The 27,805-nt window shown below is 39.0% G+C and overlaps 1 protein-coding gene across 13 annotated transcripts in view; it reads left to right on the top strand.

Annotated features, from left to right (window-relative positions):
- ATP2B1 (ATPase plasma membrane Ca2+ transporting 1) overlaps window positions 1-27,805 on the top strand; it is a 105,074-nt gene that overhangs the window by 48,694 nt on the left and 28,575 nt on the right. For all 13 annotated transcript variants that reach the window (XM_005279137.5, XM_024107412.3, XM_042859836.2 and 10 more), the window contains 8 exons: window positions 12,253-12,450; window positions 15,702-15,956; window positions 16,036-16,161; window positions 17,971-18,108; window positions 21,880-21,918; window positions 22,479-22,640; window positions 25,448-25,662; window positions 27,057-27,299. In XM_005279137.5, the coding sequence (XP_005279194.2) occupies window positions 12,253-12,450; window positions 15,702-15,956; window positions 16,036-16,161; window positions 17,971-18,108; window positions 21,880-21,918; window positions 22,479-22,640; window positions 25,448-25,662; window positions 27,057-27,299 (1,376 nt within the window). The remainder of the gene's footprint in view (window positions 1-12,252; window positions 12,451-15,701; window positions 15,957-16,035; window positions 16,162-17,970; window positions 18,109-21,879; window positions 21,919-22,478; window positions 22,641-25,447; window positions 25,663-27,056; window positions 27,300-27,805) is intronic.

Here is a 27,805-nt window from a genome sequence, read left to right as displayed (position 1 = left end):
GGAATTATGACTGTAAATTGTTCTGGTTTTACATTTTTTTTTCTTGTCTACTTCATTATTGTTGAATCCTGATGAGAAGCCTATTTGCTCCTCAGGCAAATTGGAGTAATCTCCTCAGGATTGACTTGACCTGCTCTAAGTTTGAAGACAACTGTTTTCCAGCATATTTACATGTAGTTGTAGTAAATAGAATTGTCAGACTTTTATATTTAACAGTACTTCAGATCTGTTCACTGCAAATTGCTTGCTCTCAAGTGTGAAAGTGATAAAGCACCATGAAAAACTTAATGGATGAATTTTGCAACTTTACCAACCAGACACATGAGGCTTATGTAATTTTTGGTATCTCTGAGATACTTTTATCAATCAAATTTTTTTTGCTGATTTGCATATTCTACAAAACCATCATTGACTATATCATTCAGTACTCTAATAAAGTATCCTGAATCACAAATATGACTAGTGGTGCTGAGAGGAAAATGCAGGCTTTTTTTTTTTTTTTTAAAGCAGAGAGTGACTGCATGTTGATACAAAAAACCTCCTGCTGCACTTGTATTTCAATCTGCCATAGTCCACACATCTGCCACTTATGCAACTTCATATTAGCAGTCATTTTATTGTTACTAGTTTAAGAATCCTTGTAAGAGTTTTATTACTCTCTGGCTAACCAGCAGTCCCATATAGTGACCCAGGGGTATTGGAACAAGAACATCAGATATATTGGTGTTGAAAGTAGGGGGGTGGATGTTTCCTATTCTCCTGTGCTAGCAGAGGACTGGAATATTCCAAGCCAGAGTACAACATGAGTAGTAGACCAAACAGGATATAAACTTGAGGATGTACAGAGGATGAAATTGGTCTGAGGTGAGGGCAAGAACAGATATAAATATTTTAGACCATATACCATTTAGCATGAGTAAAAGCACATGCACTGGAGACAAAGTTGTGGAACTGCAACAGATGAAAAGATCAGTTGATATCATTTGTGTCTTAAATTCAGATATTGGTGAAAAGTTGTTGTACAACCGTTTATTTGTTCCATGAAAAGAACGGTAGCATTGTAGAAATAGAAACTTAAATGGTAATAAAAATTGTGCCTTAAACAGGACACTCCTTGCACATTGTGATACATTTATCTTAATGACTAATTCCAATTTTCTTTATTTTTTGTGATCGGAGTAAACCTTTAATAAGGGGTAGGGATATCATGAACATAACCAGGGCTTGTAGGGCAAACTTAACAAGTTTGAAACTAGTTGTCAAGGGTTGTTTGTCTGGCACAAGATTGGGATTTACCACATGCGCCCAAACAGGCTGTTCCAGCACCAGTTTACTACCTGGCTCTTTTAGTGAACTGATCTCTTTGACCTCTATCTGGACCTACTGTTTTATGTTGCTTTCCCCACTGGGGTGTTCTTTGTCACTCCACTGGCAATGAAGTGAAACTTCTTAGTGGTGTAAATTGTGGAGTCTCTTGTGGTATCTCTTTACTGCATAGGTAATCTGCGTGATTAGTGCCCTAGTTTTGCTGTGGGGATGCTTGCACTTTACCCGCATTATTGTTTCTGCACTTGCCCATGAGTCTGGGAGCATACCCCATGATTCCCTGTGCTGAAACACTTGGATTCTTTCCAGTCATTTGTGTCAATTGCAGGAGAATTTGTCTATCATTGAGGAGAATTGTGGGAAGGGCATTGGAGGACTATTGGCAATCAAGTGACTTTTGCCTATGTTCTTGCTGCTAAATGGGTGGGTTCTAGTGAGAGAAACTGGAGCCCTAGTTCTAACCTATACCCCCCCCAGCCATGTAACCTGATGGTAGGGGAGTTAAGAGTTAAAACTCCTCTCAAAACCTGAGTTAACTGTCCAGTGAACACACATGCTTAGAAACATCACAGATCAGAAACTTTGTAAATTTCACTTAGTGGTCATTCAGTGCACTATCAATACAGGAGTTGGGAGGATAGATGCACATAATGGGAGACAAGAGGGGAAGATTAAATGAGCAAGACTACTAACTGAATAGATTCAGTACACTCTCATTGTATGTCAGACACATCCTCTGTGTGACCTTGCACAGCTATTCACTACAGGACTTCCCATATTACTGAAGCTTGTTGTATTATGTGCTGTCCTACGTGATTATTGAAGTATAGTAGAAAATGTGTCACAAATCCCTGAAACTTATCATAATGAAATGAGTAGCTTTTTGCTGCCAATTGAGGGTCTTAATGGACCCTAGACTACCAAATCGCTAGACCACTGGTTTTTAAGCTTTTGCAGACCCTTAAAAATTTTCAAATGGAGGTGCAGACTCTTTGGAAGTCTTAAACATAGTCTACAGACACACCCCCCCCCCCCAGGAGTCCATGGACTACAGGGTGAAAACTACTGCACTAGACAATCAGGCTAGCCATATTCTTGTATCTTCTGTTGCTGTGTTCCTGTCCACTTCATGTGCTATCCCAATGATGAAGCAGCACCTACTTTGCTTGAAAAGTGAATGTAGTAGGGTGTAGCAGATGAAGTTAGTGGAATTGTCAGTCTCGTCTGCCATCAAAACTGCTAGAGAAGGTATGTGCCTGGCAGCACAGGTATGATCTTCCACTATAGTATATATTTATTTAAATAATTCTTCTAAATGGAGCAGGAGAGAAAGGGATTTCATGATTTCTATGCCTAGTTTAGTTTAAATTCTTGCTCTGCATCCATACATTCAAAATTATTGTAGTGTATAGCGAATATGCTGATACACTGGAGAAAGTTTATTGCCAGTATCTGAGGGGAAACTGATCAGCTAAGGAAGGTTGTACTGAATGGCTCTACAGGGTCAATATAACTGTAAACCTAGCAGAGTTTCTATTTGAGACACCTAGTTCAAAAATATGGCTCTGGACAGACAACAAATCACTTTATTTAAATAGGTGAGTAACTGTAATGGAGGATATAAAAATTCTTGTGGTGTATATACTCCTGTGTACCATGCAGCAATTTAGACCTAAATTCCACAGAAGGACCCCAAATTACTGTATATAAATCACAGAATTTCTTGATGAGCTGGCAACTCTGGTAACAGTAATGGACAATGAAATGATTTGACATTTAAATTTAATGGAAAAATTCTAAAAAAGTTAATGAACTAGTATGTTTCATTATCACCATGGCCTATTTAGTTGTCTGTTCTCTGTTAATGTCTTTCCATTTTGCAAACTCTGTGCTGTTAACTCCTTGCATCCCAGTACTTTCTCACTTTTTCCCCCTGAAAGCTTTCTTTCCTTAGGTATAGATTCAAGCTTTTCCTTCCTCATGGTTCTTAAAATGCCAACATTCTATTATCTATTGGGCTGGTCAAGTTTCTCTTTAAGTTCCCCTCCAACCAGCCAAGGTTGTGATTGTAATGTAACCATTATTAAATTAATGTCAAAAGGACACGTGAACAAGGAACCTAGACTTAGCAGTATGGCTGCATAACTGAGATTTGTGCAGCTTAAGCATAGGTATTAAACTCGGCACGAAGATCCATAACGTAAAACATTAGTTGACCAATATGCAGTTACACAGCTTAAAACTTTTAAAATTGTGCATATACAAATTCCATTGTCATTTTTTACTGTCCTACTTTTCAAATTGACTTTACAACTCGTAAGTGAGGACTAGCCACAGGTACAGTTGAAGTTCTAGTGTTCAGTTATTATGATGCATTTCTTGCTTTAAGAACTTTTGTTGTCCTTAATTGGGAATGAAACTAAGCTTTGCCAATTACAGCCCAAAAAAGGGAAGACTTTCAAAATAGCTGCATGAAAACTTACAGCAGAAGTTGTCTTTAGTTTCATCTTCCATAAGATCTATCAGATTTTAATTTTAAACTTCAGTGTGTAACAGTTCCAGAACCAATTACCTTCTTGTTGGTGTTTACTGCTGACTTTCCTCTGTGAAGACTTCTTTTGCAAAGGCTTTTGAAATGTGTATACAGCATACTATAAACCCACCCCAGGCAAGTGACTTTAAAATATTCCTATAACTTTGTTCTACTCTCAGTGTAGGAGAACTTTAGCCTTCTGAAACTACTAAATTATAACTAACTTCAACTATTAATTCCTTAAGTCACTAGCAATTTATCTAGTCATTAAACTAAACATGTGGTGTTAGATTTACACTTAAAGTTCAGTGTTCACTTCTGTATGTACCAGAACAAATAGGGCAATCTGCGGGTGAGTGAATTTACATTAGCTTAATACAATTTAATTTTGACAAACATTCTCCAAACTTGGGCTTGAAACAGGCTATGTTAGCAAAAAACACATTCAGTTATACTCAGGAAGCCATACTGGCAATTCGTTTGTCTTTTTGATCTACAGAATTAAGAATGATTTGCCTTTTGACCAAGCCTAGTCTATGCTCCATAATAGTGTAAGTCACCTTGTGCCAACCTGTTTGTGCATGTGTCTGCACTCAAACTCACATAAGCACTCTGTTTTAAAATGACTCAGTACAACCATCTCCCCAAATGGCATAGTCATGGCTGGCTAATGAGGTTGACATGGTGCAGGTCTAGATACCGCATGACATGTGTTGATCCTAACAGTTATCCAGCAGCTGTCCCACAATGCCCCATTCCCTGAAAAAGTGACTGCTCTAGTCACAATTTTAAACTCCACTGCGCTGGGGTCATAGAAACTGGAAACCACCATCCTCTTAATTTTTTCCTTCTGTTTTTTGAAATGCCCTTTTCTCATTGCCCAACTCTGTGAGAATATCTAGCAGCTCATTCTTGTGTGCAATTGCCCAAATGACCAGGCCGGCTCCATGCGCACACAGATACTAGATGCGCTCTTACCTGGAGTAGACAGGAAGTATTGGAGTTCCTGGGCCTGTGGGCAGAAAAAGCTGTGCAAACACAACTACGGACAAGCCATAGAAATGTGGACACCTACAACCAGATTGCATGGGAGATGTAGGCAAAAGGGTATAACAGGATCAGCAGCAGTGTATAGTGAAAGTGAAGGAACCACAGGGGATACCACAAGGCCCGGGAGTACAACAGTAGATCTGATGCTGCGCTGCAGACCTGCTGCTTCAGCAAGGAACTGCACAGCATACTTGGCGGAGACCAGACCAGCACCCCACAGACTATTGTGGATACCTTGAAAGGGACCAAGACAGAGACCCCCTACCATGAACAGCAAAAGGGAGGAGACATGGTAGGGGGCTCCAGCCATACTGTGAACCAGGATCTGTTTGAGACTCTGCCATGGTCTAACCATCCCAATAGGCAAACACGGATGGAGCCTGATGACAGGGAAGGAAACTCAAGTGTGTACATGCCTTTTTCCTTACATTGTTTGAGTTTTAAAATGGTGCCTGGCCCATTCACATGTTAACAAGAAAAAAAGTATTAACTCTTCATTATTTCACTTGTACACAAAGAGACAAGTTCAGTAGAAGTAGAACTGGCATCTGCTTTTCATTCCCCATTTGAAATAGGCCACAGGGACAGGGGGGAGCATGCAGAGCACATCATTCATGTGTATAGGGGTGCCTCTTATCCTCCTGAGAGATCTTGATGAAGCTTTCATGGAGATACCCTGCAATTCTCTCCCAAAGGTTTATAGGGGTGGCTGCTCTATTTCTTCCTCTGCAGTAGGAGACTGCCACTCAGTAGTGAGTTCAGCTAGCAGCATACAGGCTTGGGCAGCTCTTCTGTGCCTTTGTATCCTTTGTGAGTGAGATCTGCTTAATACGATGGTCCCCCAAACTGTGGGGTACAGAGGAACATATGGGGAGGGCCACTGCAGGGCAGGGGCTTGGGCCTGCCACCATGCGGGAGGGAGGGCCACCCAGCCTCACTTTGCCTCCGCTCTTGGCCCTTGGCCCCTGCTCTCAGCCCCCTGGGCAGGGGGCGGACACATTCCATTACTGGGGGAGTGGGGGGAGGTGTTCAAGAGGAAAAGTTTGGGCACCACTGGGCTAACACCACCGATGGAAAATAGTGCCAGTATTCAGTGTACGTTGCCCTATACTCATACCCATGGAATAGTCTGAAATTGTATAGCTTCATGCAGCAGAAAATTCTTCGCACTCACCCCCTTTCCCTTGGCAGACCATGGCTGGGTCTGGAAAGCAGTGCTGTGCTGATGTGCTCCAAAGCTGAAGTGTCAATAAGCCTTTCTTATTAAAGTGTTTATGGAAATAGGGAAAACAAGTTTTGAAACTTTCCCTTTCTATTGTGACTGTAAATCCAGTGACATATCTGTCTGGTTTTTGTCAGCTGCTTCTGGAGTTGCAGGTTTGAGGCAGTCTGATCCATACCTGCAGAATGCCTGACCCTAATGAGGAAGAGGAAAAAATGAGGATAAGGGAGTACATGTTCTAAGAGATCCTGCAGTGTAGCATCAGATCATGAACTAAGGACTTGTAGAGCCAGTACAATGAACAGCATGGAGAAAGATGAGACAGGAGAAAGGCCCAGGAGTCCCAACAGGACAAGGAGCATTTTCTTATGTTTGTTCACAGGCTGCAGACCTTGGTTGACTTCAGGTCCAAAAGCCCCAGACTTCCCTTTCTTTGCAGTTCTTGTAGAATTCCTTGGTGGCTGCTCCCTGCACCCCAAAAAATGTGGTGTGGGATGTATCCTTACCAATACTACTCCACACCAGAGGACAGCAAGGAAAACCGCAGCTACACATACTGTGATCTGTGAGAACTGTGTCCCACACAGTGAGAACTGTGGATTTGTATCCACATCTGTGAGAACTGTGGATTTGTATCCACAACTAACTACATTGTGCCCTCAAAGGGACATAAATGTTTACTCCGTTAAATTGTTTATACAAAATTTTAACATTGATTCTCTGTATTGTTTTTCCCACTCAGCAAAGTTTTTTTTATATATTTTGGAGAATCACTATCTTTAGTTCAGAACAATATTGCAGATGCATAGCAGTAATCAAGCAAACAGAACTTGTAAATGCACACTAACTACCACAGAAAGCATAGCTTCAGAAAAACACCTAGTCATATTTATAAATAAATATTTAGCAGTACTCAAAGCTCCAGGGCCAGAGAACACTAACACAGAACACTCCTGTGGCTGATCATTAAAGTGCTCTTTCAAAGCGTCCCTCAACTGCACAGCTTCACTTTGAGCTCTTGTAACAACCCCCATGGCTGACTGTTCAAATTTGGCAGACAGCTACACCATCTCCACCCTAGTGGCAGCTTTTCCCCTTTGCCTCATAGTAAGCAGGACATAACAGGCCGTTAACCACCGGGATATTTTTCTCACTGAGATCCAGTCTAGTCAGTAGGCACTAGTGCCCCTTCAGTCTACCAAAAGCACATTCAACTGTCATTCTGCACTTGCTGAGCCAGTAGTTGAATCTTTCCTTGGTGCTGTCAAGGTGGCCAGCGTAAGGCTTCATGAGTCAGGGGAGCAAGGGAATAGGCCCAGAATCACTATTGGCATTTTAATATAGCCAATGACAATCTACTAGTTGGGAAGAATATGTCTGCTTGCAGCTTCGTGAACAGTCCTGTGTTTTAAAAGATGCAGGCATCATGCACCTTCCCTGATGAGCCCACGTTGATATCAGCAAAGCATACCTGGTGATCCCCATAACAATAGGAGAGTAGCTCTTTCTACTGATGTAGTCTGTGACAAGGTGGGCCGGTGCCAAAACAGGATATACATGTTGTTGTCTATTGCTCCCCCCCCCTCCCCGCTTTGGGAAACCCATTGCTGCAAATCCATCTACTAGTTGCTGAGTCAGTCCTGTGTAGTAGGAGATGATTAATGACCCCTACACACTTGCATAACAGCGGCCCCCATTGTGTAGTTTCCAACTCCAAAATGACTTACTGGGTAATGGGGAATCTGGCATTGCAAGCTTCCAAAATGCTATCACCACTCGCTTCTTCACTGTCAATGCCACTGTCATGCTGGTGTCCCCACACTGCAAGGCTGGGATGAGCTAAGCACACAGATCCAGGAATGTGGCCTTTCACATCTGAAAGTTCTGCAGCTGTTGTTCATAGTCCTAAACCTGCATTACAATGCAATCCCATCATCAGTGCTTGTTTTTCAGACCCAGAAGTGGTGTTCCCCCACATCTGCAACTGCTCTGTGAATGCTGCCAGCAACCTTGAATTGTTCTTTCATTGTTTCTCAGAAGACTGTTCTTAAACACATCCTCACTTCCCCTTTTGTTGCAGTACTTCCTGCAGGTCTGCAAGTACAGGAGAATCATACATACATCCTGTCTTTGCATATTCATGAGAATAGCTCAGCGTTCTGTGGGTTCTATGCTTCTGTCAGGGATAGCAGAGACTGAGAATTGCTGCATGAGTTTGTGGGATTTTTTTTAAAAAATGATGGATATGGATGATCTGATGGGATGGGGAAGTTGCACGTTGGGAACTTCACCTCTACGTCCCAGAGATCCCTGGACATCCTTATTCTACCACAACTCACTTGAAAATTCCCGAAAGGTATTGCTCCAGATGGTGGGCATATGGTACACTGGGATACCTACCTGTGGTGTACTGCATTTTGTTTCAATGCATTCCCAGTATGTATTTGCCCTACTGGGGGGAGGGATAGCTCAGTGGTTTGAGCATTGGCTGTTAAACCCAGGGTTGTGAGTTCAATCCTTGAGGGGGCCACTTAGGGATCTGGGGCAAAATCAGTACTTGGTCCTGCTAGTGAAGGCAGGGGGCTGGACTTGATGACCTTTCAAGGTCCCTTCCAGTTCTAGGAGATGGGAAATCTCTATTTATTTATATACAAACTTTGGCTGATGCAAGTTACATTGGTGTAGAGCTGCTAAAGTTTATAGAATAGACCTGAGCTAAATCCTAGGTGAATATGTGTCCCCCATTGGGAATTTCATTTGGTTTTGATGGCTATTCAGAACTGTAACAGTGGTGGATTAGATCCATTCATGTTGTAATAGGAACTTGACATGTTCAGAAAGCTGTAACAGAGCAATCAAGGAGCACGACTGAATGGCCATACCTAGATGAAACAATGGGATTGCTACCTCCAGGGCCTCTACTGTTGAATGGACTCTTTATGGAAATCAGATGGTGGAGTGGGGCTATCTGGAATTCCTCCTGGTCTGCTCATATGGCTAGGAGAGCTGTAGTTTTTTTTCTATGTTACCAGAGAGGGACAGATACTCTCTTAAATGGTGGACTTCTCCAAAGCTGCAGTATCCTCACAAGAACAGAAGATACAGTTAGAAGTGGAGGCAGGCCTCTCTCAAAGGACTTAGACCAAATTCAGGGACTTGCAAAAAGTGAGAGATCCCACTGAGGAGGATTGTGTTGAAGAGTTTCCATAAATTGCTAATTTTTATGCTTTGAGTAAAATGTGTGTGAGAAAAGTCTTTGTAAATCTGTTTCCTTACTTTAATATCACACTGTCCCAGATCACTCACAACCAGCAGACTCTGGAGGGAACATGTTGAAGCAACGAGAGGGCTAAGGAGGGTGGTGACACTAGTTCCAAGGCCTAGGTGAGCGAGACTGCAGGATCGGACTCAGGAGTGTCAGACATGGGGATCCACAACTGGGGTGTGTGCCTGAGTGACCCAGCTCTAGGAACAGTAATCAGTCACTACCCAGACAGCTTTAACCGCACGTGGGATTCCCAACAGACTGGTGTCAGTTTAGACAGTGGGACAGGATAGGTTGCAACACATAGAAATTAATTTTTTCTGTGGTAGGATTTGGCTTATTTTCAGTATCCAGTACTACTAATTGCATGTAGGCTGCTACTTGAGCATTCAGCAAATGCCTCAGTAGTGGCAGCTTATCTGCATAAGGATAGATAGTTAATTTTTTCAAGTAGACTTGCAGAAAAGGAGCCCTAAAGATGTATACTGTATATGATTTTGCTCTTTCCTTCCCCCCCCCCCCCCCCCCCCGCCGCGATTATTTAGATGTTCAGACCCTCACCTTAGGTATCAGGGAAACGGATATCTCCCGCAACTGCCTTATCCATATTACTATTGTTTAGCTACAGAAAATGGTTCTGTTCCTAGCAACACATTAATAAGTGTGCACTTAAAGGTGTGCGGGGTGGGTGGGGAGAGAAGAGAATAACCTATTGGGATTTGGCCTACTCACCTGTGTTTTGTCCTTTTCAGTTCAGTCATGAAGCAGTCCCCTGGTGATTATCTTGCTTTTTCTGGAAATGTTAGTGATGTTTCTCACTATCATGGGGGTGGTGCCATTCATTCAGTCGGCATCTTGTGTGCTTGCACTAGCATACTGAGAATGTAAGCCACAACTTGAATGTCTTATTGCTCCTTATATGTGGATCTTCGAGTTACTCAACTTACAGACAGTGACATGTTCGACTTATGGATGTTGTTGGGGTACTGTTAAAAGCAACTAAATATTAAGGCCCTAAAATGGAGACACCCCTTCAAAATACAACTTTCAAAATTTTCCTGTGAAGTTTTTTTTGGTAGTGATTCCCAAACAAAACTGGACGTTGAATAAAAAGGCCTTTGAAACCCCGTTTAAATACTATAAGAAATGTTGACAGAAAAGGGTCATTGTTTTCCATAACCTCTCCCCCTCCGCCCCCCCCCCCCCGCCCCACACACATGCGCACACACACATCCCTTCAGCGGTAGAATAGAATAACATTCTGAATGATACTAAAAAATATAAAAATGAAGAATTGCTAATGGTACAACTAAAAGCTCTGATAACTATACATTAGTGATTTGTAACTATAGATAGTGAATGAGTTTGTATGAGAGAACGCTTATGCCAAGCCTTGCTAGCATAAGTGTGGTTTTGCCAATTCTTCTTTTACATAGAATTGCTGATTTGCTTAAAATGATTCTATTGCAACCAGAACAAAGGTAATGTGCTGGAAGTTTTGAGGTCAAAACACAAACTTGAAATGACAAGAAGCATTTTCGTGGGATGACCCAGAAACAGGGTAACACAAAACATGACCTAAAAAAATGCAGAAGTTATGTAAATTGAAGCTTGCGCATGTGTAGTGTACTGGTTACATAAAGTGTGATGTGCTAAAAAGCTGATTGGAGAAAAGTTCAGTAATATGGAATGTGAAAATGTAAAATAATCCAAGTGAACGTGGCTCTCATTGGAGAAATACTGAACCAGAAACTGAAGGACAGGAATGAGGGGACCAGACCAAGGGATCGGAGGAGGCGACAACCATCATGAGCTCCCTGTATGATTGAAGTGGCCAAAAGAGCTAATGTGATCCTGAGATGCCCAAACAGAGAAATCTCAAGTGGAGTAGAGGACTTATTTTACTTTACCTTTTGTATTTGGCACTGGTGCGACCACTGCTGGAATACTGTGTCCAGTTCTAGTGCCCACAATTCAAGAAGGATGTTGATAAATTAGAGATGGTTCAGAGAAGAACCATGAGAATGATTGATTTAAAGGACTAGAAAACCTACCTTATAGTGAAAGACTCAAGGAGCTCCATTTATTTAGTTTATCAAAGAGAAGGTTAAGGGGTGACTTGATTACAGTGTAGGAGTATGGGAACAAATATTTAATAATGGATTCTTCAATCTAGCAGAGAAAGGTAAAATGCAATCCAATGGCTGTAAGTTGAAGTTAGAGAAATTCAGACTGGAAATAAGGTATAAACTTTTAATAGGTGAGAGTAATTAATCATTGGTACAAGTTACCAAGGGTTGTAGTGGATTCTCCATCACTGATCATTTTAAAATCAAGATTGGATCTTTTAAAAAAGATCTACTCTAGGAATTATTTTGGGGAAGTTCTATGGCCTGTGTTATACAGGAGGTCAGACTAGATCATAATGGTCTTTTCGGCCTTACTAGCTATGAGATATAGGAGAACTTCTCGGTGCCCCGCAATATGGTAGCTTGAGCCCCCTACCAATTCAGTCTTATCTATTGTCTGGCATACGTATATGTTCAGATACATAAGAGACAATAATTCTCTCTGAAATGGTATAAAAAAGGCAGAAATAGATTAAACCTAAATTGGGTGGATTTGTGATTGTTTCCTACTTTGTAACCCCAATAATTTAAAGATTACTTTGTATTATGTAAGAATCATCCTTGAAAGTATTTAATATATAGTATCATGCTGTATTCCTACCTGTTAAGTTAGCTGTGGTTGTAGAGAGTGACACTTCTGGCTTATACAGAGTTTCGTGAATGGGAAATACATATGATTATAAAAAAAAATGCTGAAATTTACTTTTTTTTTTTTTTTAATATTTAGGTCTAAGTGGAAATCCAGCAGATATAGAGAGAAGAGAAGCAGTGTTTGGGAAGAACTTTATACCTCCTAAAAAGCCAAAAACATTTCTTCAGTTAGTATGGGAAGCACTACAGGATGTTACCCTAATTATATTAGAAATTGCAGCCATAATATCATTGGGCCTTTCTTTTTACCAGCCTCCAGGAGGGAACGAAGCAGGTAAGTAAACCCTGAAGCAAGAGATATTTAATATATGTAAATTGCAGCGTTGTGATTACATAAGATCAATTTTAATCAGCCAGTGGAGACAAGAACATTCTTATTCAAAGTAATTTTGCTTGCTTTCCATTTCACTTCTCTACTAGGATAACACTAGCATAAAAAACAGGTGCATTGGTTGCATTTAAAATAGCAATTCCAATCATATTCTGTGTTCATAGTCATATTTGACTGTGAAGTGATATCATACACAAGCTTTCATACTTCAAATGAGGTATAAGCAGCAGGAGCTGCTGGATTCTTCAAAAGTAAACAGCCCACACAGTTCATGTTTTCATGAAATGAAATGCAAATGAATATTTAGCTTTTCTCTTTCTTGAAGATTCTGAATAAACAGAATTGTTTCCAGATAGTGTTGACCAGGTTTTTTCCACTGGGAGCTGGCATGTCTAGCAGTCTTCTGTTTCTCATTTGTAGATGATAGTTAACACAGTCTTTGATCCTCCAATTCAGAAATGAAAAGATTGTCTGTACAGTCATTCAGAACTATCAGTTTAAAAACTTCAGCACCTGCTTTGGATCAGGCTTTAAGTGAGGGTTTTTGTTTTTTGGGTTTTTCTGGAGGGGGAGGGGCAAACATAATGGTGGCTTCTTTGCTTTGACAAGTTGAAACTAGAATGCAAAGAAGTGTTGACTAAATAAAAATGGACATACAACTAGCATAAATATCAGCTAAACAGAATTGTTTGTAGTATAGCTCAAGGATGACTTCATAGCAGGGTGGATTTCTTTAAATAAAATCAAATTTAATCATGATTTAAATCACCAAGCAGGATGCGCTGATTTAAATTGATTTAAATTATTTTGCATTTGTACTGCTTAGTTTTTCGGAAAGGTTGATTCTCATTAGTTGTAAGCATTAAAACCTGTTGATTTGCAATTAATTATAGCCTTTACATTAAATTTAGGATATCTGTACACATTTATGTAAGCAATCATGTTGCTTAATTTACATCTGAATTTTACTTGGATTCTTAATTTTTAAATGTATTATAAATGGTGAATAATATTCTTATTTACTAGGGTTTTTTAATTTGAGCTCTGGATGGAAATGCAAATTAAATGCAAAAAAGAATTTGAAAATGTATTAGATAAATATAACAAATGTGATGGCTACATAAGAAAAAATGATCAAAGTTAACAGAACATGTTTTGCATTTAAAACTAAAGTGTTAACTGTAGTTAGTGAACAGAACTGATTATTTCTGGTCATATCCGTCAAGATTTTAGAACTAGAAGATCTCATCTTTTCACACCTAACTCTGTTTTTGTTTTTTTTTCTTTCCCTCTCTGAATAAAAAACTTTCTGGTTTTTTTTCCAACTTCCAATTGATTTCCTAACTTTGAATGTAGTATCCATTGAACTGAACTAGTTGAATAAACTGAAATGAAGAAAACTTTCTCTGTGCCTTCAGAAGAGGCTACTGCTATCAAGAGCTGGCATAGCATTTCACCAAGCTTTGTTCCAGGTGCTTAGCCAGTGCCTTCTACCAGCTCAGTGATTTGACTTTCTCCAAAAGTTGGCAGCAAACACGTATGCTGATTAACTTAAATAAAAAAAAAAATGATAAATTATGTTAAGGGATAAACTTATTAAAATCTATCGATTTTCAAATTTAATTTTGAATAGATTTAAGTTAAATACATGTTTACTTTTAAAAATAAACAAAATCCAATTTTAAAAAATCCAATATTTTTAATGGTTTTTATCCACCATACCTCATACTATTGACATAACTGTCAGTTGTTAAATCAAAGCTTTTAAAAGAGTAACTCCTATTTTGATTTTGTTACAACTTCTGAAAGAGTCAAAGTTAAGAGCTGCTCCTAGTTCACCATTTGAGCAGTCCTCCAGAATTCTGTAGATCATCCAGACTGATAGCTGCTGCTGTCAATTTGGATGGCAGAATTTAGTAACTGTTCCAATCATAAATCCAAAATAAGTTTCACAACTACCTTTTACAGCTTGTTTAGAAGCACTGTCATTGAAGTCAGCCAGAGTTTCTTGAAATTTTCAAACTGAAATTTTTGCCAAAGCATGGCTTTTGTTTTTATGGTTCAAAATTTGAAGGAAAATCCACTGTTGCAGCCTTTGCCTCTACTGTGACATTTGAGGTGGGGGGAACATTTCTTCATGTAAATAGAAGTTAAAAGCATTGTCTGCTCTGGAAGACTGGAGGTGGTTCAGAAGACAACTAGAAATTAATTATAGATTGAAAACATGCTAATTTTTTTTTTTTTTAGTTTCAATATCTCATCTCATTCTGTTCAGGACTGGAAAAAATATATCAGGTAATGCTTGTAGTCAAAAGTAGATAAAGCAAGACAGTGGTGAAGATTCACCAACCAGGTCAAGAGAAACATTGGGAGAGATCAGTTTCCATGCAGCACATAGCTGTTGAGATGAGGAGAGTACTAGGGTTTCCTGCCAAGATGGTGGTGGTGGAACCCTCTCAGGGGCTCATCTTTTGAATAAGCCTCTAGCTACTAACTATCTGGCACACTTAAAGTTCCACATCGTTTTAGCTGCTGGAACAGAGAAGGGTTTTTTCTTCCTTTCCTGCCTAGAACCTCTTCCTAACTGTTGTTTTGGGAAGATCAGAGGGAGACTGAAAAGGGAGGTTAAATATCCGCTCTTCTGTTACTCCACTTCACATTCTTTTGGGGAGGGGAGGAAAGGTCTGGATTCCTCTGGATCTTCCCTCCAGCTGCTCAGAGCTTTCTCCAAGCAGCCAGAAGAGTGAAACAGGCCGCCTTCTGTTTCACTACAGGCAGAGTTCTGAATAGTAGTAGGATAACTGACCAAAATCTTGTCACTGAGCAGCTGCCAGGTAAAAGTGAGCAAAAAAGATTTGCTGGAGCTGGATAGCTGTTACCTTTGCAGTGATAAGGACCCTTAAAATTTTCAAACTTAAGCACCTAACTCTGATATCTAAATAAATGGTCTGATATTTTTAAACTGCTGAGCACCTATAATCCTTCTTTGCTTCCTGAGTTTCTGAACTACACTACTTGTTCCTACTCTCTCTTGTAATCTCTGAATGAGACATTGACCAGCTTTAATTTAAGCCTTTCTTAGGAAATCCTTTTACCAGACTAAAGTCAGTGTAAATTTATTCCTTGTGAAAGTTAATATGGATTACAAAGGAGTCTGTTTCTGAACTTTTAAAAAAAGTCTTTATTTCTTACAGCATGTGGAGTAGTGACTGTTGGTGAAGAAGAGGAGGAAGGTGAAACAGGTTGGATTGAAGGAGCTGCAATCCTTTTATCTGTAGTTTGTGTGGTATTGGTAACAGCTTTCAATGACTGGAGTAAAGAGAAACAATTTAGGGGGCTGCAGAGCCGCATCGAACAAGAACAGAAGTTCACTGTCATCAGGGGTGGACAAGTCATCCAGATACCAGTAGCCGACATAATTGTTGGGGATATTGCGCAAGTAAAATATGGTGAATATATATTTAACTCAATTATTTGACTTTATTAATAGTGTTTCAAGTTTGCAGTTTTTAATGCTCTGTATTTTAGGTGATCTTCTGCCAGCTGATGGTGTACTTATTCAAGGAAATGACCTTAAAATTGATGAAAGCTCATTGACTGGAGAATCAGATCAGGTTAAGAAGACTTTGGATAAAGATCCTATGCTACTGTCAGGTGCGTGAATATTAATATTTAACTCATAGAATGGAGCAGTTGATACTAGGTTATAACTGACCCTGGAACTTGAATTTCTAGAATTCTGGTTTTCCTTCCTACTGGACCCAATGACCCTGCTGAGGGCTTGTGCTATCGGAGGCATCAGAGGCAATGCCTAATAAGTCTGCATAGGCTAGCTATTTTCACCTGCAAAGTGACTTGCAAAAGACTCTTCTAAAAATGGGCTGTGTCCTGTTATCATTTATGATATGTAAACCAGACGTGACAGCTTATATTAGAACGCTTTTTGAGGTTTATCTTTGAAATACCAGCAATATCAAGTCTGGTCTGGTCTTGGATTTGTTGGATGGCTCACAGTGTGTTCATGAGCCCTTGTTCTGTGGCATGCTTTATTAATGTTATCCATTCACAATGTTAACCAGGAAAGCTAAATGTGTAAAACAAAACCTAAACAGTATAAAAATGCCTTCAGCTTTGTCTCTTGTGCCTTTTGTCATTTCTTGAGTATTCTACTCACCGTAATCTCGGGGCAGACAATATGAAATGTCTAATAAAGCACAAGCATAAGCACGATGTTTTGGCAGGGGAGAGGGGAGAACCTTTTAGCTCTATAGTCTACATAAGTATGTTCAGCTTTTTAAAGATGGCCTGTAAAGAAGAGAACATTGTATCTCACCACTTAACAACAGAAGTGGCTAAGGTTTGATAATTTTCTTTACATTATTTTTTAGTCCCTACAACATAGCTAGCTGGGAGACATTTTTTTTTTCTAGTAGTTGGAACAAAGGAGGAAGAAGACAATTCTTAGATTCATAGTTCTGCCAGTTTGCAGTGTGCTCTGGCCAAATCACATAACTTTTGCTTTAGTTTCCCATATTTACAAACTCAAATCTTGCTTACCTCTCAGGACTAGTGGAACTCTTACCTGTTTGTAAAGCACTCTGAAATTCCTGGGTGCAAATTCTTGGGTTAAGTTTGTGAGAATGTCTGAGTAATTAAGTGGGAAATAAATACTAGGTTGTGGTAATTATCCCAAAACAATATATTATAAATCCAGCAAATAAATTTAGTTTTAACTATGAAAAAAAATTCAAACATGTTAAGGTATGGAAATGACTAACTTATAAATGTTCATAGTTTCAGAGTAAGATAAATTGATTTTTAAAGACAGATTAAACTCTCAATTTTTTCTATTGTGCAGAGTTGTTTTGGATACCCTAACTATATTTCTACACCTTAACATATTTGGATTTTTTTAAATTTAGCCCCAACTCTAAATTGCTTAGTTCCATAATGCCTGGTTTTGAGATACTAGTGATATCCCTGTAGGGTATTTTATCCTAAACTGCTGATACGTACTCTTACTTTTTTGTCTAAGAATATAATTTATTTTAAAATAGGTTATTTTGCTGTCAAGACAGTGTTTACTCCTTAAGAGCTTGCCTTGTCTCTGATTGTGCCATTGTAATATTAATGCTAGCTTTTAAACTAATTTAGTTGGCAAGTAGCTTACATAAGAATGTGACTCTCTAAATTCATTGCAGGATTAAGCAGAATGAAAGCCTGGCCTGTGAACGGGAGTGTTTGTCAAAACAAGTTGGAATAGCAGAAAAAAGTGCAGGAAAATGCCTTATACATTTTTAGATTGCCCTAGCATCCAATTAGTCTCTTAAGAACAGTCTGTCTAGTATTTAGTGACTCTTCTATTAAAAACAACAAAAAACCCATAACATTTGATTTTATTGCTTTGCTAGCTGGCTACTTTTACACTTACGGGGAAAAGTATTAAGATGTACTCTGTTTCAGGTACCCATGTGATGGAAGGCTCTGGAAGAATGGTAGTTACTGCTGTAGGTGTGAACTCTCAAACTGGAATTATATTTACTTTACTTGGGGCTGGAGGGGATGATGAAGAGAAAGAGAAGGAAAAAAAGGACAAGAAAAGTAAGCATTGAATTTTAAATGGCTGAAAAATGTAATATTAGAGTTCTTTAAAGTTTATATTCTCCTATCCTGTCGGTACTGTTTGGCAAGGTCAGTCAGATTGCAGTGGCCTGTGCAGAGCACCTGTTCCCATGTAATGTCTTGCAGCCAAAAAATCTTTCAACATGGCATCTACTGTCTTCTCAAGAAGACAAATCAATAGAAAACAGCTCTTTGGAAAAAGTTTCTTACTCCGTATGACTTTCCATAACTTCAGTTCTGGCAACTGGCTATTGGAACTAAGCAGTACCAGAGATAAACATGAGGACTCCTAGAAGAGGGCCTTAATCATTACATCACTCACTAAAAATGTCTTCCCAGGAAGTTGGGAAGGACTTGAAGCAAAATATTCCTTCACAATAATCTATATAAATTATTATGGGGATGATAATCTGTTTTAGGATCTCTGCCAAAGGCTAATTATATTTCTTCCTATCTTAAATAATTCCATGTTCCTTTTTGAGGTACACAACTCCATATCTTATCCCAGAAACTTCCCCAGAATTCAAAAGGTGGGCTGGGTTACTAAGGCAAAACAGTAGCAGAAGATATGGTTGGCAATTACAGTTCCTTTGGAACCTTTTTATGGTAGCTCAGCACACAGAGTATCTTTTCTCCTCTTAACCCTGTCTTTTCTTACTCCTATTAGAAATCAACAAAGGCTTCAGGCAAAGCAGGCTAATTCTTTAAATTTAAGAAAAACCAAACAAGCATTGACCCCTTGGCATGGAGTTAATGCATCTGTTCCCTTCCTCCTTCAATGCTATCTTTGTAACACAGACTTTCTGATATAATTCACATTAACCAAAGCAGACAAAGAACAAGACAGCCCTTTTGGCAAGTAGTGCTCTTTTGTTCAATATTGACTTGTCCCTACCTATAATCTGAGTGTCTTTCAAAAACTAGGAACATCTTTCTCTCATAAATCTGGAAACAGCACTCTCTGAATTCATTCACTATGCAAACCTGCAGATAAATCCTCAGCATAGATATGAGGATTCAAAATCATGAAGACTGTGTGTTAAAGTTTTTTTTATTTTGTAGCTTAAGTGTCAACCTGGATACCTTTCCAATTTCAGACAATAACCATTTATCAAGCCAGCATTGGTTGTGGTAATAAAGATCCACTTAACTAAAGTTATGGTTCCCTCCAGGGTAAAGAGAATAGTCAAGGCAATGACCTAGAATACATATTTACTAAGCAGCATGGACTGGATGTCAGCCTTTGTCTGGCACATGCTGATTGCTGTGGTGAGTCTTTCTCCTACCCAGTTACATTTAGGTTTATAGTAGAAACTACTGCTGTATGGCTTATTGAATTAGACTAGAGACTTGACTACTGAAGTAACCAGTGCGGGGTTTTCTCTGCAGAAAACGTAACTTATTCTTCTGTCAAAGGTAGTACTGGAAGCCTATTCAAACTGGCTTTGGTGTCATTGCATATCAATTTTCAGTTTAAAAAAATCCTATTTAGTTGCTTTGTTTCCGTTGTCCTGATTAAAACATTTTTTGTATGTAGAAGATATAGAAGTGTAGTTCAGCCTTGTATTCAGATCTATAAATGGGTTGCCTTTAAACTAGGATTGTCCAAATTTTGGTCCTTCAGGGCAAATGGTAAGAAAATGTGCACTTGTGTTCCCTGATAGCGCCTCCCCCCTCCTCTCCCAGTATGAGTGGACGAGTGAAGAGCAAAGCAGCCTCTGACCTGCTGCTCATTTAAGAGGGGAGCCACTTTTCAGAGAGCTGGAGCTGCGTAGCCTTCACAATGGGGGGGAGGGGAAGTAAGGGGGAAAAGAAGCAACAGCAGGTGCAGGAGATGCTGGCGCTTTCAGGATAGGGCAATAGGAAGAGAGGTGGGAGCAGCAGTTGTGGTTCCACAGAAAAAGATAGCAGCTGCAGTAATTGATCTTAGGATCTTGATCTTACCCCCACTGCAGCTGACTTCTAGGAAGGCTGAGATGGTTTTCCTAACACAAAACACGATGTGAAACTATCCAGATTTTACATATTTACCTGGGTGGCCACTTTATTGCAGATTATCATTAGAGGGTATCCACAAAGATTTTTGGCATTCTCTTATATGGCAAATGACCAGACACAAAACTGTTACTCAAAAGTAGTCTGCCATGTCTATGTAGACAGGACATTAAGAAATAAGACTGTCCTAACAGATACCTCTGGAAAGGGAAGGTCATTGGAGGTTTTTAAGAACGGTTAGAAAAACACCTGTCAGAGATGGTCTAGAAGGATCATACTTAGTCCTGCCACAGTGCATGGGACTAGACTAGATAATGTAAAAAGGTCCCTTCCAGTCCTGCATTTGTGATTCTAAATATCAATATGTATTAATTTGAGTTTTTATTCTCTCATCTGCAGTGTTGCTAAAACATTACTAAATTTGTGGTTTCAATTTTGGCAGTGACCTCCCTGCTCAGGTTTCAGCTATGCTGCAAAGTTTCCTAGCATAGATACGTTAGCTAGGTGTGTGGGGGGTAGAAGGTGGCGGGGGGGGGAAGGAGTTAAAAATCGTATTGCCTAGCTGACATAGCTATGCTTGCAAACCCCCGTTTTTTTTCAACAGTGTTTGTCAGCATAATTAATGGCATTCATGGGAGGTGTTTAGCTATGCTAGGAGAATTCCTGTCAGTTTATGCTGCATTTTCATCAGGTGGCTATGCTGGCATACCTACATCAGTATAGCAGTGCTGGTGAAGCATCTGTAGTGTAAAAAGCCTAGTTCTGGTGCTGTAACAGTCCAACAGGTACTTCTAGGGGAATTCTGTGCCACTGCACAATGCAGAATTTTGCAGAAATTAATATTGTGCGTGCAGAACTTCCTTTTCTGCACAGAAATGAGCCGCAGTGCTGCTGGCCGCCACTAGCGGCCCGCTGGACCTGACAGAGCCCACCTCGTACATAAACACTACTAGAAGGAGGGGGGAGGGAGCTAGAGGGTTCCTGGTAGGTGCGGTTCCCTGCACACTCTGGGGGAAGGAGACGGTGGTGCACAGGAAACTCCACACAAGCCTGGGACCCAGCATCAGGCTGTTTCTCCTCTGGATCCCTGGGCTCTGAGGGGTGGGGGGAGTGGATGTCTGGGCTGAGGTGGGGGGGTACAGCTGGGCTCTGGGGGGTGGTGGTGGGGGGGGGGTGTATCTGGGCAAGGGTGGACCCTGAAGCTGGGATCTGAGGAGGTGCGGATATCTGGGGGAATTTTTCTGTCTGTATTGTTAGACATACCTGCTGACAAGTATTTTGAAATTAATTACCAAATAATTGAAACTGATTTGAATATGTAGTGTTATTTTGACAAATAAAATTCGCAGAATTTTGAAATACTGCGTGCAGAAATTTTTTTTGTGCTGAACTTTCAATTTTTTGGCACAGAATTTCCCTAGGAATAAACAGGAGTAAACAGACTGAACTTCAAAACAGGAACGTCTAAGCTACCTCTTTTGCTGAGATATGCAGGTCTAACAAAGTTGATATTTATATTTAGATGAACCCATAGCTTGATGGTTCCATTATAAAACAAAAATTACACAAGAAGTTACTTTTCCTCCTAAGTATCCAGTCAAATTTTCTACAATTAAATTGAAGTTAATTGATGTGAGAAATAAGCAACCATAGGTTACAGAAATAAGACTTGAGAACTTATTTTTTTTAATGCTTGTATGTTAGAGAGAGAGATGGAGCTTGAAAATTACAGTTCCTTATTTTTGTTCCTAACAGGTAAAAAACAAGATGGAGCTGTTGAGAACCGCAACAAAGGTAAGTATTTATTTAATAATAATAATAAAAAAAACCCTAAAAACATTTCTTTTTGTATGGGTGTCTATTATAGGGGGGAAAAAAGAGCTTGTGTATCTTAATCTGCCTCACTTATCTACAGTAGTTTGTTTAAATATTATAGATCTAGGTAAATGTTGCCAGAACCTAACCAAAAATGCCAATATGAAATGTCCCTTATGATTAAAATCAAACGTAGCAAACATTAAGACCCACATTTTCTAACTTCACCCCAAATTTTCAAACAGTGTCCAATGTTAAATTCCCAAAAGCCTTGGCTAAACATCTAAACAGAAGTGACCTGAGCCCCTCTAGGTCACATAGCATTCATTTCTGGTGGTGATCCTGAAGCCAGTTTTGACGTGATCAGGGATCACTGGTGACGTTATTGATCAGCTGGGAATGACTGGCTTCAAGGACACTACTAAAGCTGATATTAATGGGAGTTGGGATTGCTGAGCACATGCATCTAACACTGATTCCAGTGTCTAACTGAACTTTGTAATTATTCATTCGTATGTCCCCTATATTTCTAAACTTAGCCAAAGCTCAAGATGGTGCAGCCATGGAAATGCAACCCTTGAAGAGTGAAGATGGTGGAGATGGAGATGAGAAAGACAAGAAGAGAGCAAATATGCCAAAGAAAGAAAAATCAGTTCTACAAGGCAAACTTACAAAGCTAGCAGTTCAGATTGGCAAAGCAGGTATGATTTTTATTCATATTTTTGTGGTTTTTGACATGAACAAATTAGGTGTCATTGTTCTGAAATATTCTGGTGGCCCTGCTCTGAAATAACCTACTCGTAGGTAGTTTTTTTTGTTTTTTTGTTTTTATCCTTTTCTAGTATCACACTGGCTTATTTGATAGAAAATATGGCAAAGTCAAGTTAAAGCACATATACGCTAATTGTAAAGTGAAAAGTTACAACGAAACCGCGTGTGCTTTACTCTGAGTGTATAATCAAAGGAATGTATTGGTAGTTTCTCTTAAAGAAAGTACAGCTTTAGAACATTGGTTTCCAAGATGGTGTGTGGTGTATTTTGTGAAATATTTCCACCTTTCACACTACTTCTCACTTTGGCATATTATATGCCAATAAATGTCTTTCCTGGAAAACTGTATGTTTGACCAGGCAGTGTACTGCATAGAAATGTGATTGTTGGATCTGTTGCCCTTTATCTGAGCAGAGGGAATGTGAATTTGTAATGTTGACGTACACTGTTGAAGATAGGACTTTTTCTTCTATTAGAGGGCCCACTATTGAGGCATTCTTCTCTGATTCCTCTTCCCACAAAGTATATCAATGGCATCTTTATCGATTACTTTTGTTTCTTTTCTGGATATTTCTTTTGTGTATTGTATTGGTGTATATTCAGGTTTGAGAATCTGTTCCCACTCTAATCAAGCATGTTGTTTTGTGTGTGTGTGGGTGGGAGGGGTGGGGGGGGATGCACAGAGGCTATAGGATAGAAGTAAAGTTAAGTTACTACTAAAGTTGACTTTTTGAATTCTTGACTCTGCCCTTCCAAAGTAAATGGGGAAGTAGATGTGAAATGTCATTATTGAAGCTTATTTTTTCTTAAATTAATCAGTAATGACCTTGGAGCCAGGCATTTCCTAGGCGCTAATGACTGATGCCCTGAAACACAGCTGAGGAGCACTAGCTCAGTAACCAAGTCATATCCGCATGAGAGAGTAACTAGCTCCAAGGTCACTATTAGTATTATCTAAATTAAAATTTTAGAACAGACCCTTTTTGGCAGGCAGGAGCAGCTTGTTATTCCTAGGGTTTGTTTTGTTGGGTTGGTGGCATGTGCCGGTGTATCCATAGAGTGTCATATTGCATGTCCATCTTCATCTGATACTTCCACAGGATGGTGTACTAGCAAATTAGGTTTTTACATATGCTCTTTATTTTCTTAATGTTGTAAACTAACATTACTATTCTTTCCACCCATTCCCCTTATTACTTTATCTTAAATATCAGAGGGGTAGCCGTGTTAGTCTGTATCCACAAAAACTACTAGGAGTCCAGTGGCACCTTAAAGACTAACAGATTTATTTGGGCATAAGCTTCCGTGGGTAAAAAGCCCATTTCAGATGCATGGAGTGAAAATTACAGATGCAGGCATAAATATACACATAAATACAATATTTATCTTAAATATTTAGTTTTAATAATTAAGAGATTTCTTTTATTTAAAAAGGTCTTAAAGACAAATGTGTCTACATAATAAAAATAAGCTAGATAGTTTCAGCTCTGTTAGAAGCACATGACAAAATAAATGCTTGGCAAACAATTGCTTATTTGATGGGATGAGAAAGGTAATTATTATGTTTATGAAGAGGAACTAGAAAGTGCACCATTTTTAAAGTAATATAAAATGACCAGTTCATAGTTGCATTGTCCTAAAATTGTACCAAAACCATGAAAATTATTATTGCAATAGGGCATTTAACACAGGAGTCGTTTCTTGATGTATGTAGTTATGCTTATCTTATTGGAAGAGAACAGATTTTTAGTAGTTGATGTGCAAAGGGTTCACATTCAGTTTCATTCAATAATTATACTGAAGTGTTCCATGTGTAATTCCACTTCTTCCAGGCATTCAATGCAAGTTTTTCTTTCTAAACAATGTTTTACTTTACATTTGAGCAGCTCACTACAACTTCCTTCTGTGCCTTTCACTCCCTTGTTAAAATTCCTCTTCTTAGGTTATCTTCAGCTTCTTTAAAGAGATCCTTCCATGCCTCTTCTTTCTGCTTGCACTCTCCTGCTCTCACTCTGAAGTGTTCTCCTTGTTTCTCTCAATTCTGTCTGCTCCTGTATCTGGCCCTAAAATTAATCCCATTTCTTCTCTTCCCCAGTCACTCCTCTGGCAACTTTTTTTCTATATGCATGAATGTCATTGTCCCACTAGTGTAAACTCTCTCCATCTACTTTTCTATCTCCCTCCTTTCATTTGCCTTTATGCTTAATCAATATGTTGTCTAGTCCTGTCTTGAATGTATTTTCACTAACTAGCATTATGATCCCCTACAATCTAGCTTCCATTCACTCCACTGAAATTGCCCTCACCAATGTCCTGTTGTGAAATATCAAGGCCTCTTCTACATTTTCATCCTTTTGGATCAGCCTGCTATCTTCAATGCTATTCTTTCTCCTGAGAACTCTCCCCTTACCCATAAGTCTGTCACAAATGTGCTTTGCCCTTCACCTTTGTGAAGACTCTTCCATTACTTACATCTTAATATAGCGGTGTAAGAGATTATATATCCAATAAAAAATTGTTTGGAAGCTAAGTTCTCAAAATCTTCTGACTTACCTGTTACAATTTTATACTTAAGATTTTTGTTATTTTTCCCATTTTAAATAACACTTTCAGATTTTTGTATTTAATCTGAAAATGAGGGTAGTTTTTTTTAAATCTTATTTTAGTTGTTATTTGTATAATAGATAAGATGGATTTTTTTTTAAATAACTGCTTATCCTTTTCTTTTTAACAAAAGGTTTGTTGATGTCTGCAATCACAGTCATTATCCTTATCTTGTATTTTGTAATTGATACCTTCTGGGTTCAGAAGCGACCTTGGCTTGCTGAATGCACACCAATTTATATTCAATACTTTGTGAAGTTCTTCATTATTGGAGTTACAGTCCTGGTGGTGGCAGTACCAGAAGGTCTTCCACTTGCAGTCACTATTTCACTGGCTTACTCTGTAAAGGTATGTGTAAAAAGCATGCTTAAAGGTAGGTGGGCACATAAAACAGTTCTAAATCATGCAAAGCAGGAAATTCTACACTGTTAAACTGTCTTAATTGGAGACTGAGGGAATCTTACTTCACTCATTCTCGTCTGTAGTACAGTACAATGAAAAAACATTGTGGCGAGTTGGTATCTAATCCTCTGTGCATTAATATAAGTCAGGGGTTCCTTGGGCAGAATAATGTAAACTTAGAAATAGTCTACTTGACATGAAGTAAAGCATAGTGGTTCTGGTGCATGGATTTGGAATAGAAGGACTTCTGTCATATGTGCATGTGTGTATAGTTTTAGCACTCCAGTATGCTTGTCATATTCATACCATAACCTATTGTACTAACTTAAAATAAAGTGTGTGTGTGTGTTAGGATTGCACACTGATCTATGTAAGCTTTCCTTTCTGCCACTAACACACTTGTCCAATAAGCATTACTAATTAGTAAATTTAAGCCAAAAATGATGCAATAATCCTTCATAGTCTGCTTGGGTACTTGCCAATTCATTGTTTTCCCCTACTTCTGAGTCAATATTGCAGAATATCTAGAGCCTACTATCTAGTACAAGGTATCTGCTACCTTGGTAAACTTCAGATTTCTGTTAGATATCTTTATTTTGTTCCAATACAGTAGTGATAATGAAAGGTTGAACACTGCTTTGAGATTGGCATAGTGCAGACAGTGACTGTGTGCTGCTTTTTCATACAGCTCTGCTAATGTACTTTTATTGCAACTTGCAGCAGCGTTGGTATTCGAGACCTATAGCCCACTTAACTGCCTTTTGGGAGCTAGAAAGATTGAAACTAGTCTATAGGTGAACTAATGTCTATAGGTGAAACTCATGCACTACTCTTCTGCACCATCTGGTCTGTTTCTCTTGGCTGTTCAGTCCATTATCACAGATTTCAGTTCTTGAATAGTCAAATAAATAAAATTCTAACAAAAAAAATATAGTCAGAACATCACACAAATTTTAAGATGACTGAATAGTTTGCCCTTCAGGCTAAAAGAAAATATAACAAAGTAGTTCTGTCTTGCTCTCCAGTCAGTGAATGTTACTACTTATTCACCTAAGTTTGACATACAAATGCAGCAGAATATGGACTCTGGCTCTAGTAGACATGTTTTAAAATGCAGTTTATTGTGGCATGATATATTTGGGTATAAATTTTCTGAGTTTGTATGTGTCAGTATTTGGGTTGCCAACCTGAGGCACCTTTTAAAGAGGCCTGCCCTTCTGCAGGTAGGTATTAGCGCTTTCTGAAGACCCAATACCTTAAAAGTCAGAAGTTTTGAAAGTTTGAAGCACTGGTGGCGGTGGTGGCGACTAGCTGTTCATATTTGCTTTTTTTCTTCATAGAAAATGATGAAAGATAATAATTTGGTGAGACACTTGGATGCTTGTGAAACCATGGGCAATGCAACAGCCATTTGCTCAGATAAAACTGGAACATTGACCATGAACAGAATGACAGTGGTGCAGGCTTTTGTCAGTGAAAAACATTATAAAAAAATTCCAGAACCAGATGCTATTCCTGAGAAAACTCTGGCTCATCTTGTAACAGGAATTTCTGTTAATTGTGCTTATACTTCCAAAATATTGGTAAGTGAATTTCCTTAATTTTATACAATAGTAAAAATAAAAGGCCACTCATCTTTAGTTCTAAAAAAACCCTGTACAAATAATGGTCATGTTTGACCATCAGCTAGCTGATTTAAATGTGTATAAACTGAGTTAAGGGTAAGGTACCTTTTAACCGTACAGTAATTTAAGACACCCCAATATTTCAGTTGGTTTGGGAACCATTCAAAACACAAATACAGGCTTATTTTACAGTGGCATTATTTTGAATTGGTGATTCAGAAATGGACTCCAAGAAGCTGACTTTCTTATAATACCTAATTCTTGGATAAACTTACGAATTTTGTTCTACAGGCTAGGGGCTGTCTCCTCCGTTTGGAAAGCATCTAGCACATTTTGGGTGCTACCACAATATAAACATGTGAGAGCAGTATAGTGTGTTCACTAGATATAATGAAAAATGCAAGTACAAATAGTGGCTTCATTTAATTGATCAGTTTTTATTCCTGGATAATGTAATGTTAGTA

The sequence above is a fragment of the Chrysemys picta genome, chromosome 1 (genome assembly GCF_011386835.1).
Source record: "Chrysemys picta bellii isolate R12L10 chromosome 1, ASM1138683v2, whole genome shotgun sequence".
Classification (NCBI taxonomy): Eukaryota; Metazoa; Chordata; order Testudines; family Emydidae; genus Chrysemys; species Chrysemys picta.
Note: the sequence above shows the minus strand (reverse complement) of the source record. Positions and strands in the feature narration are given on the sequence as shown.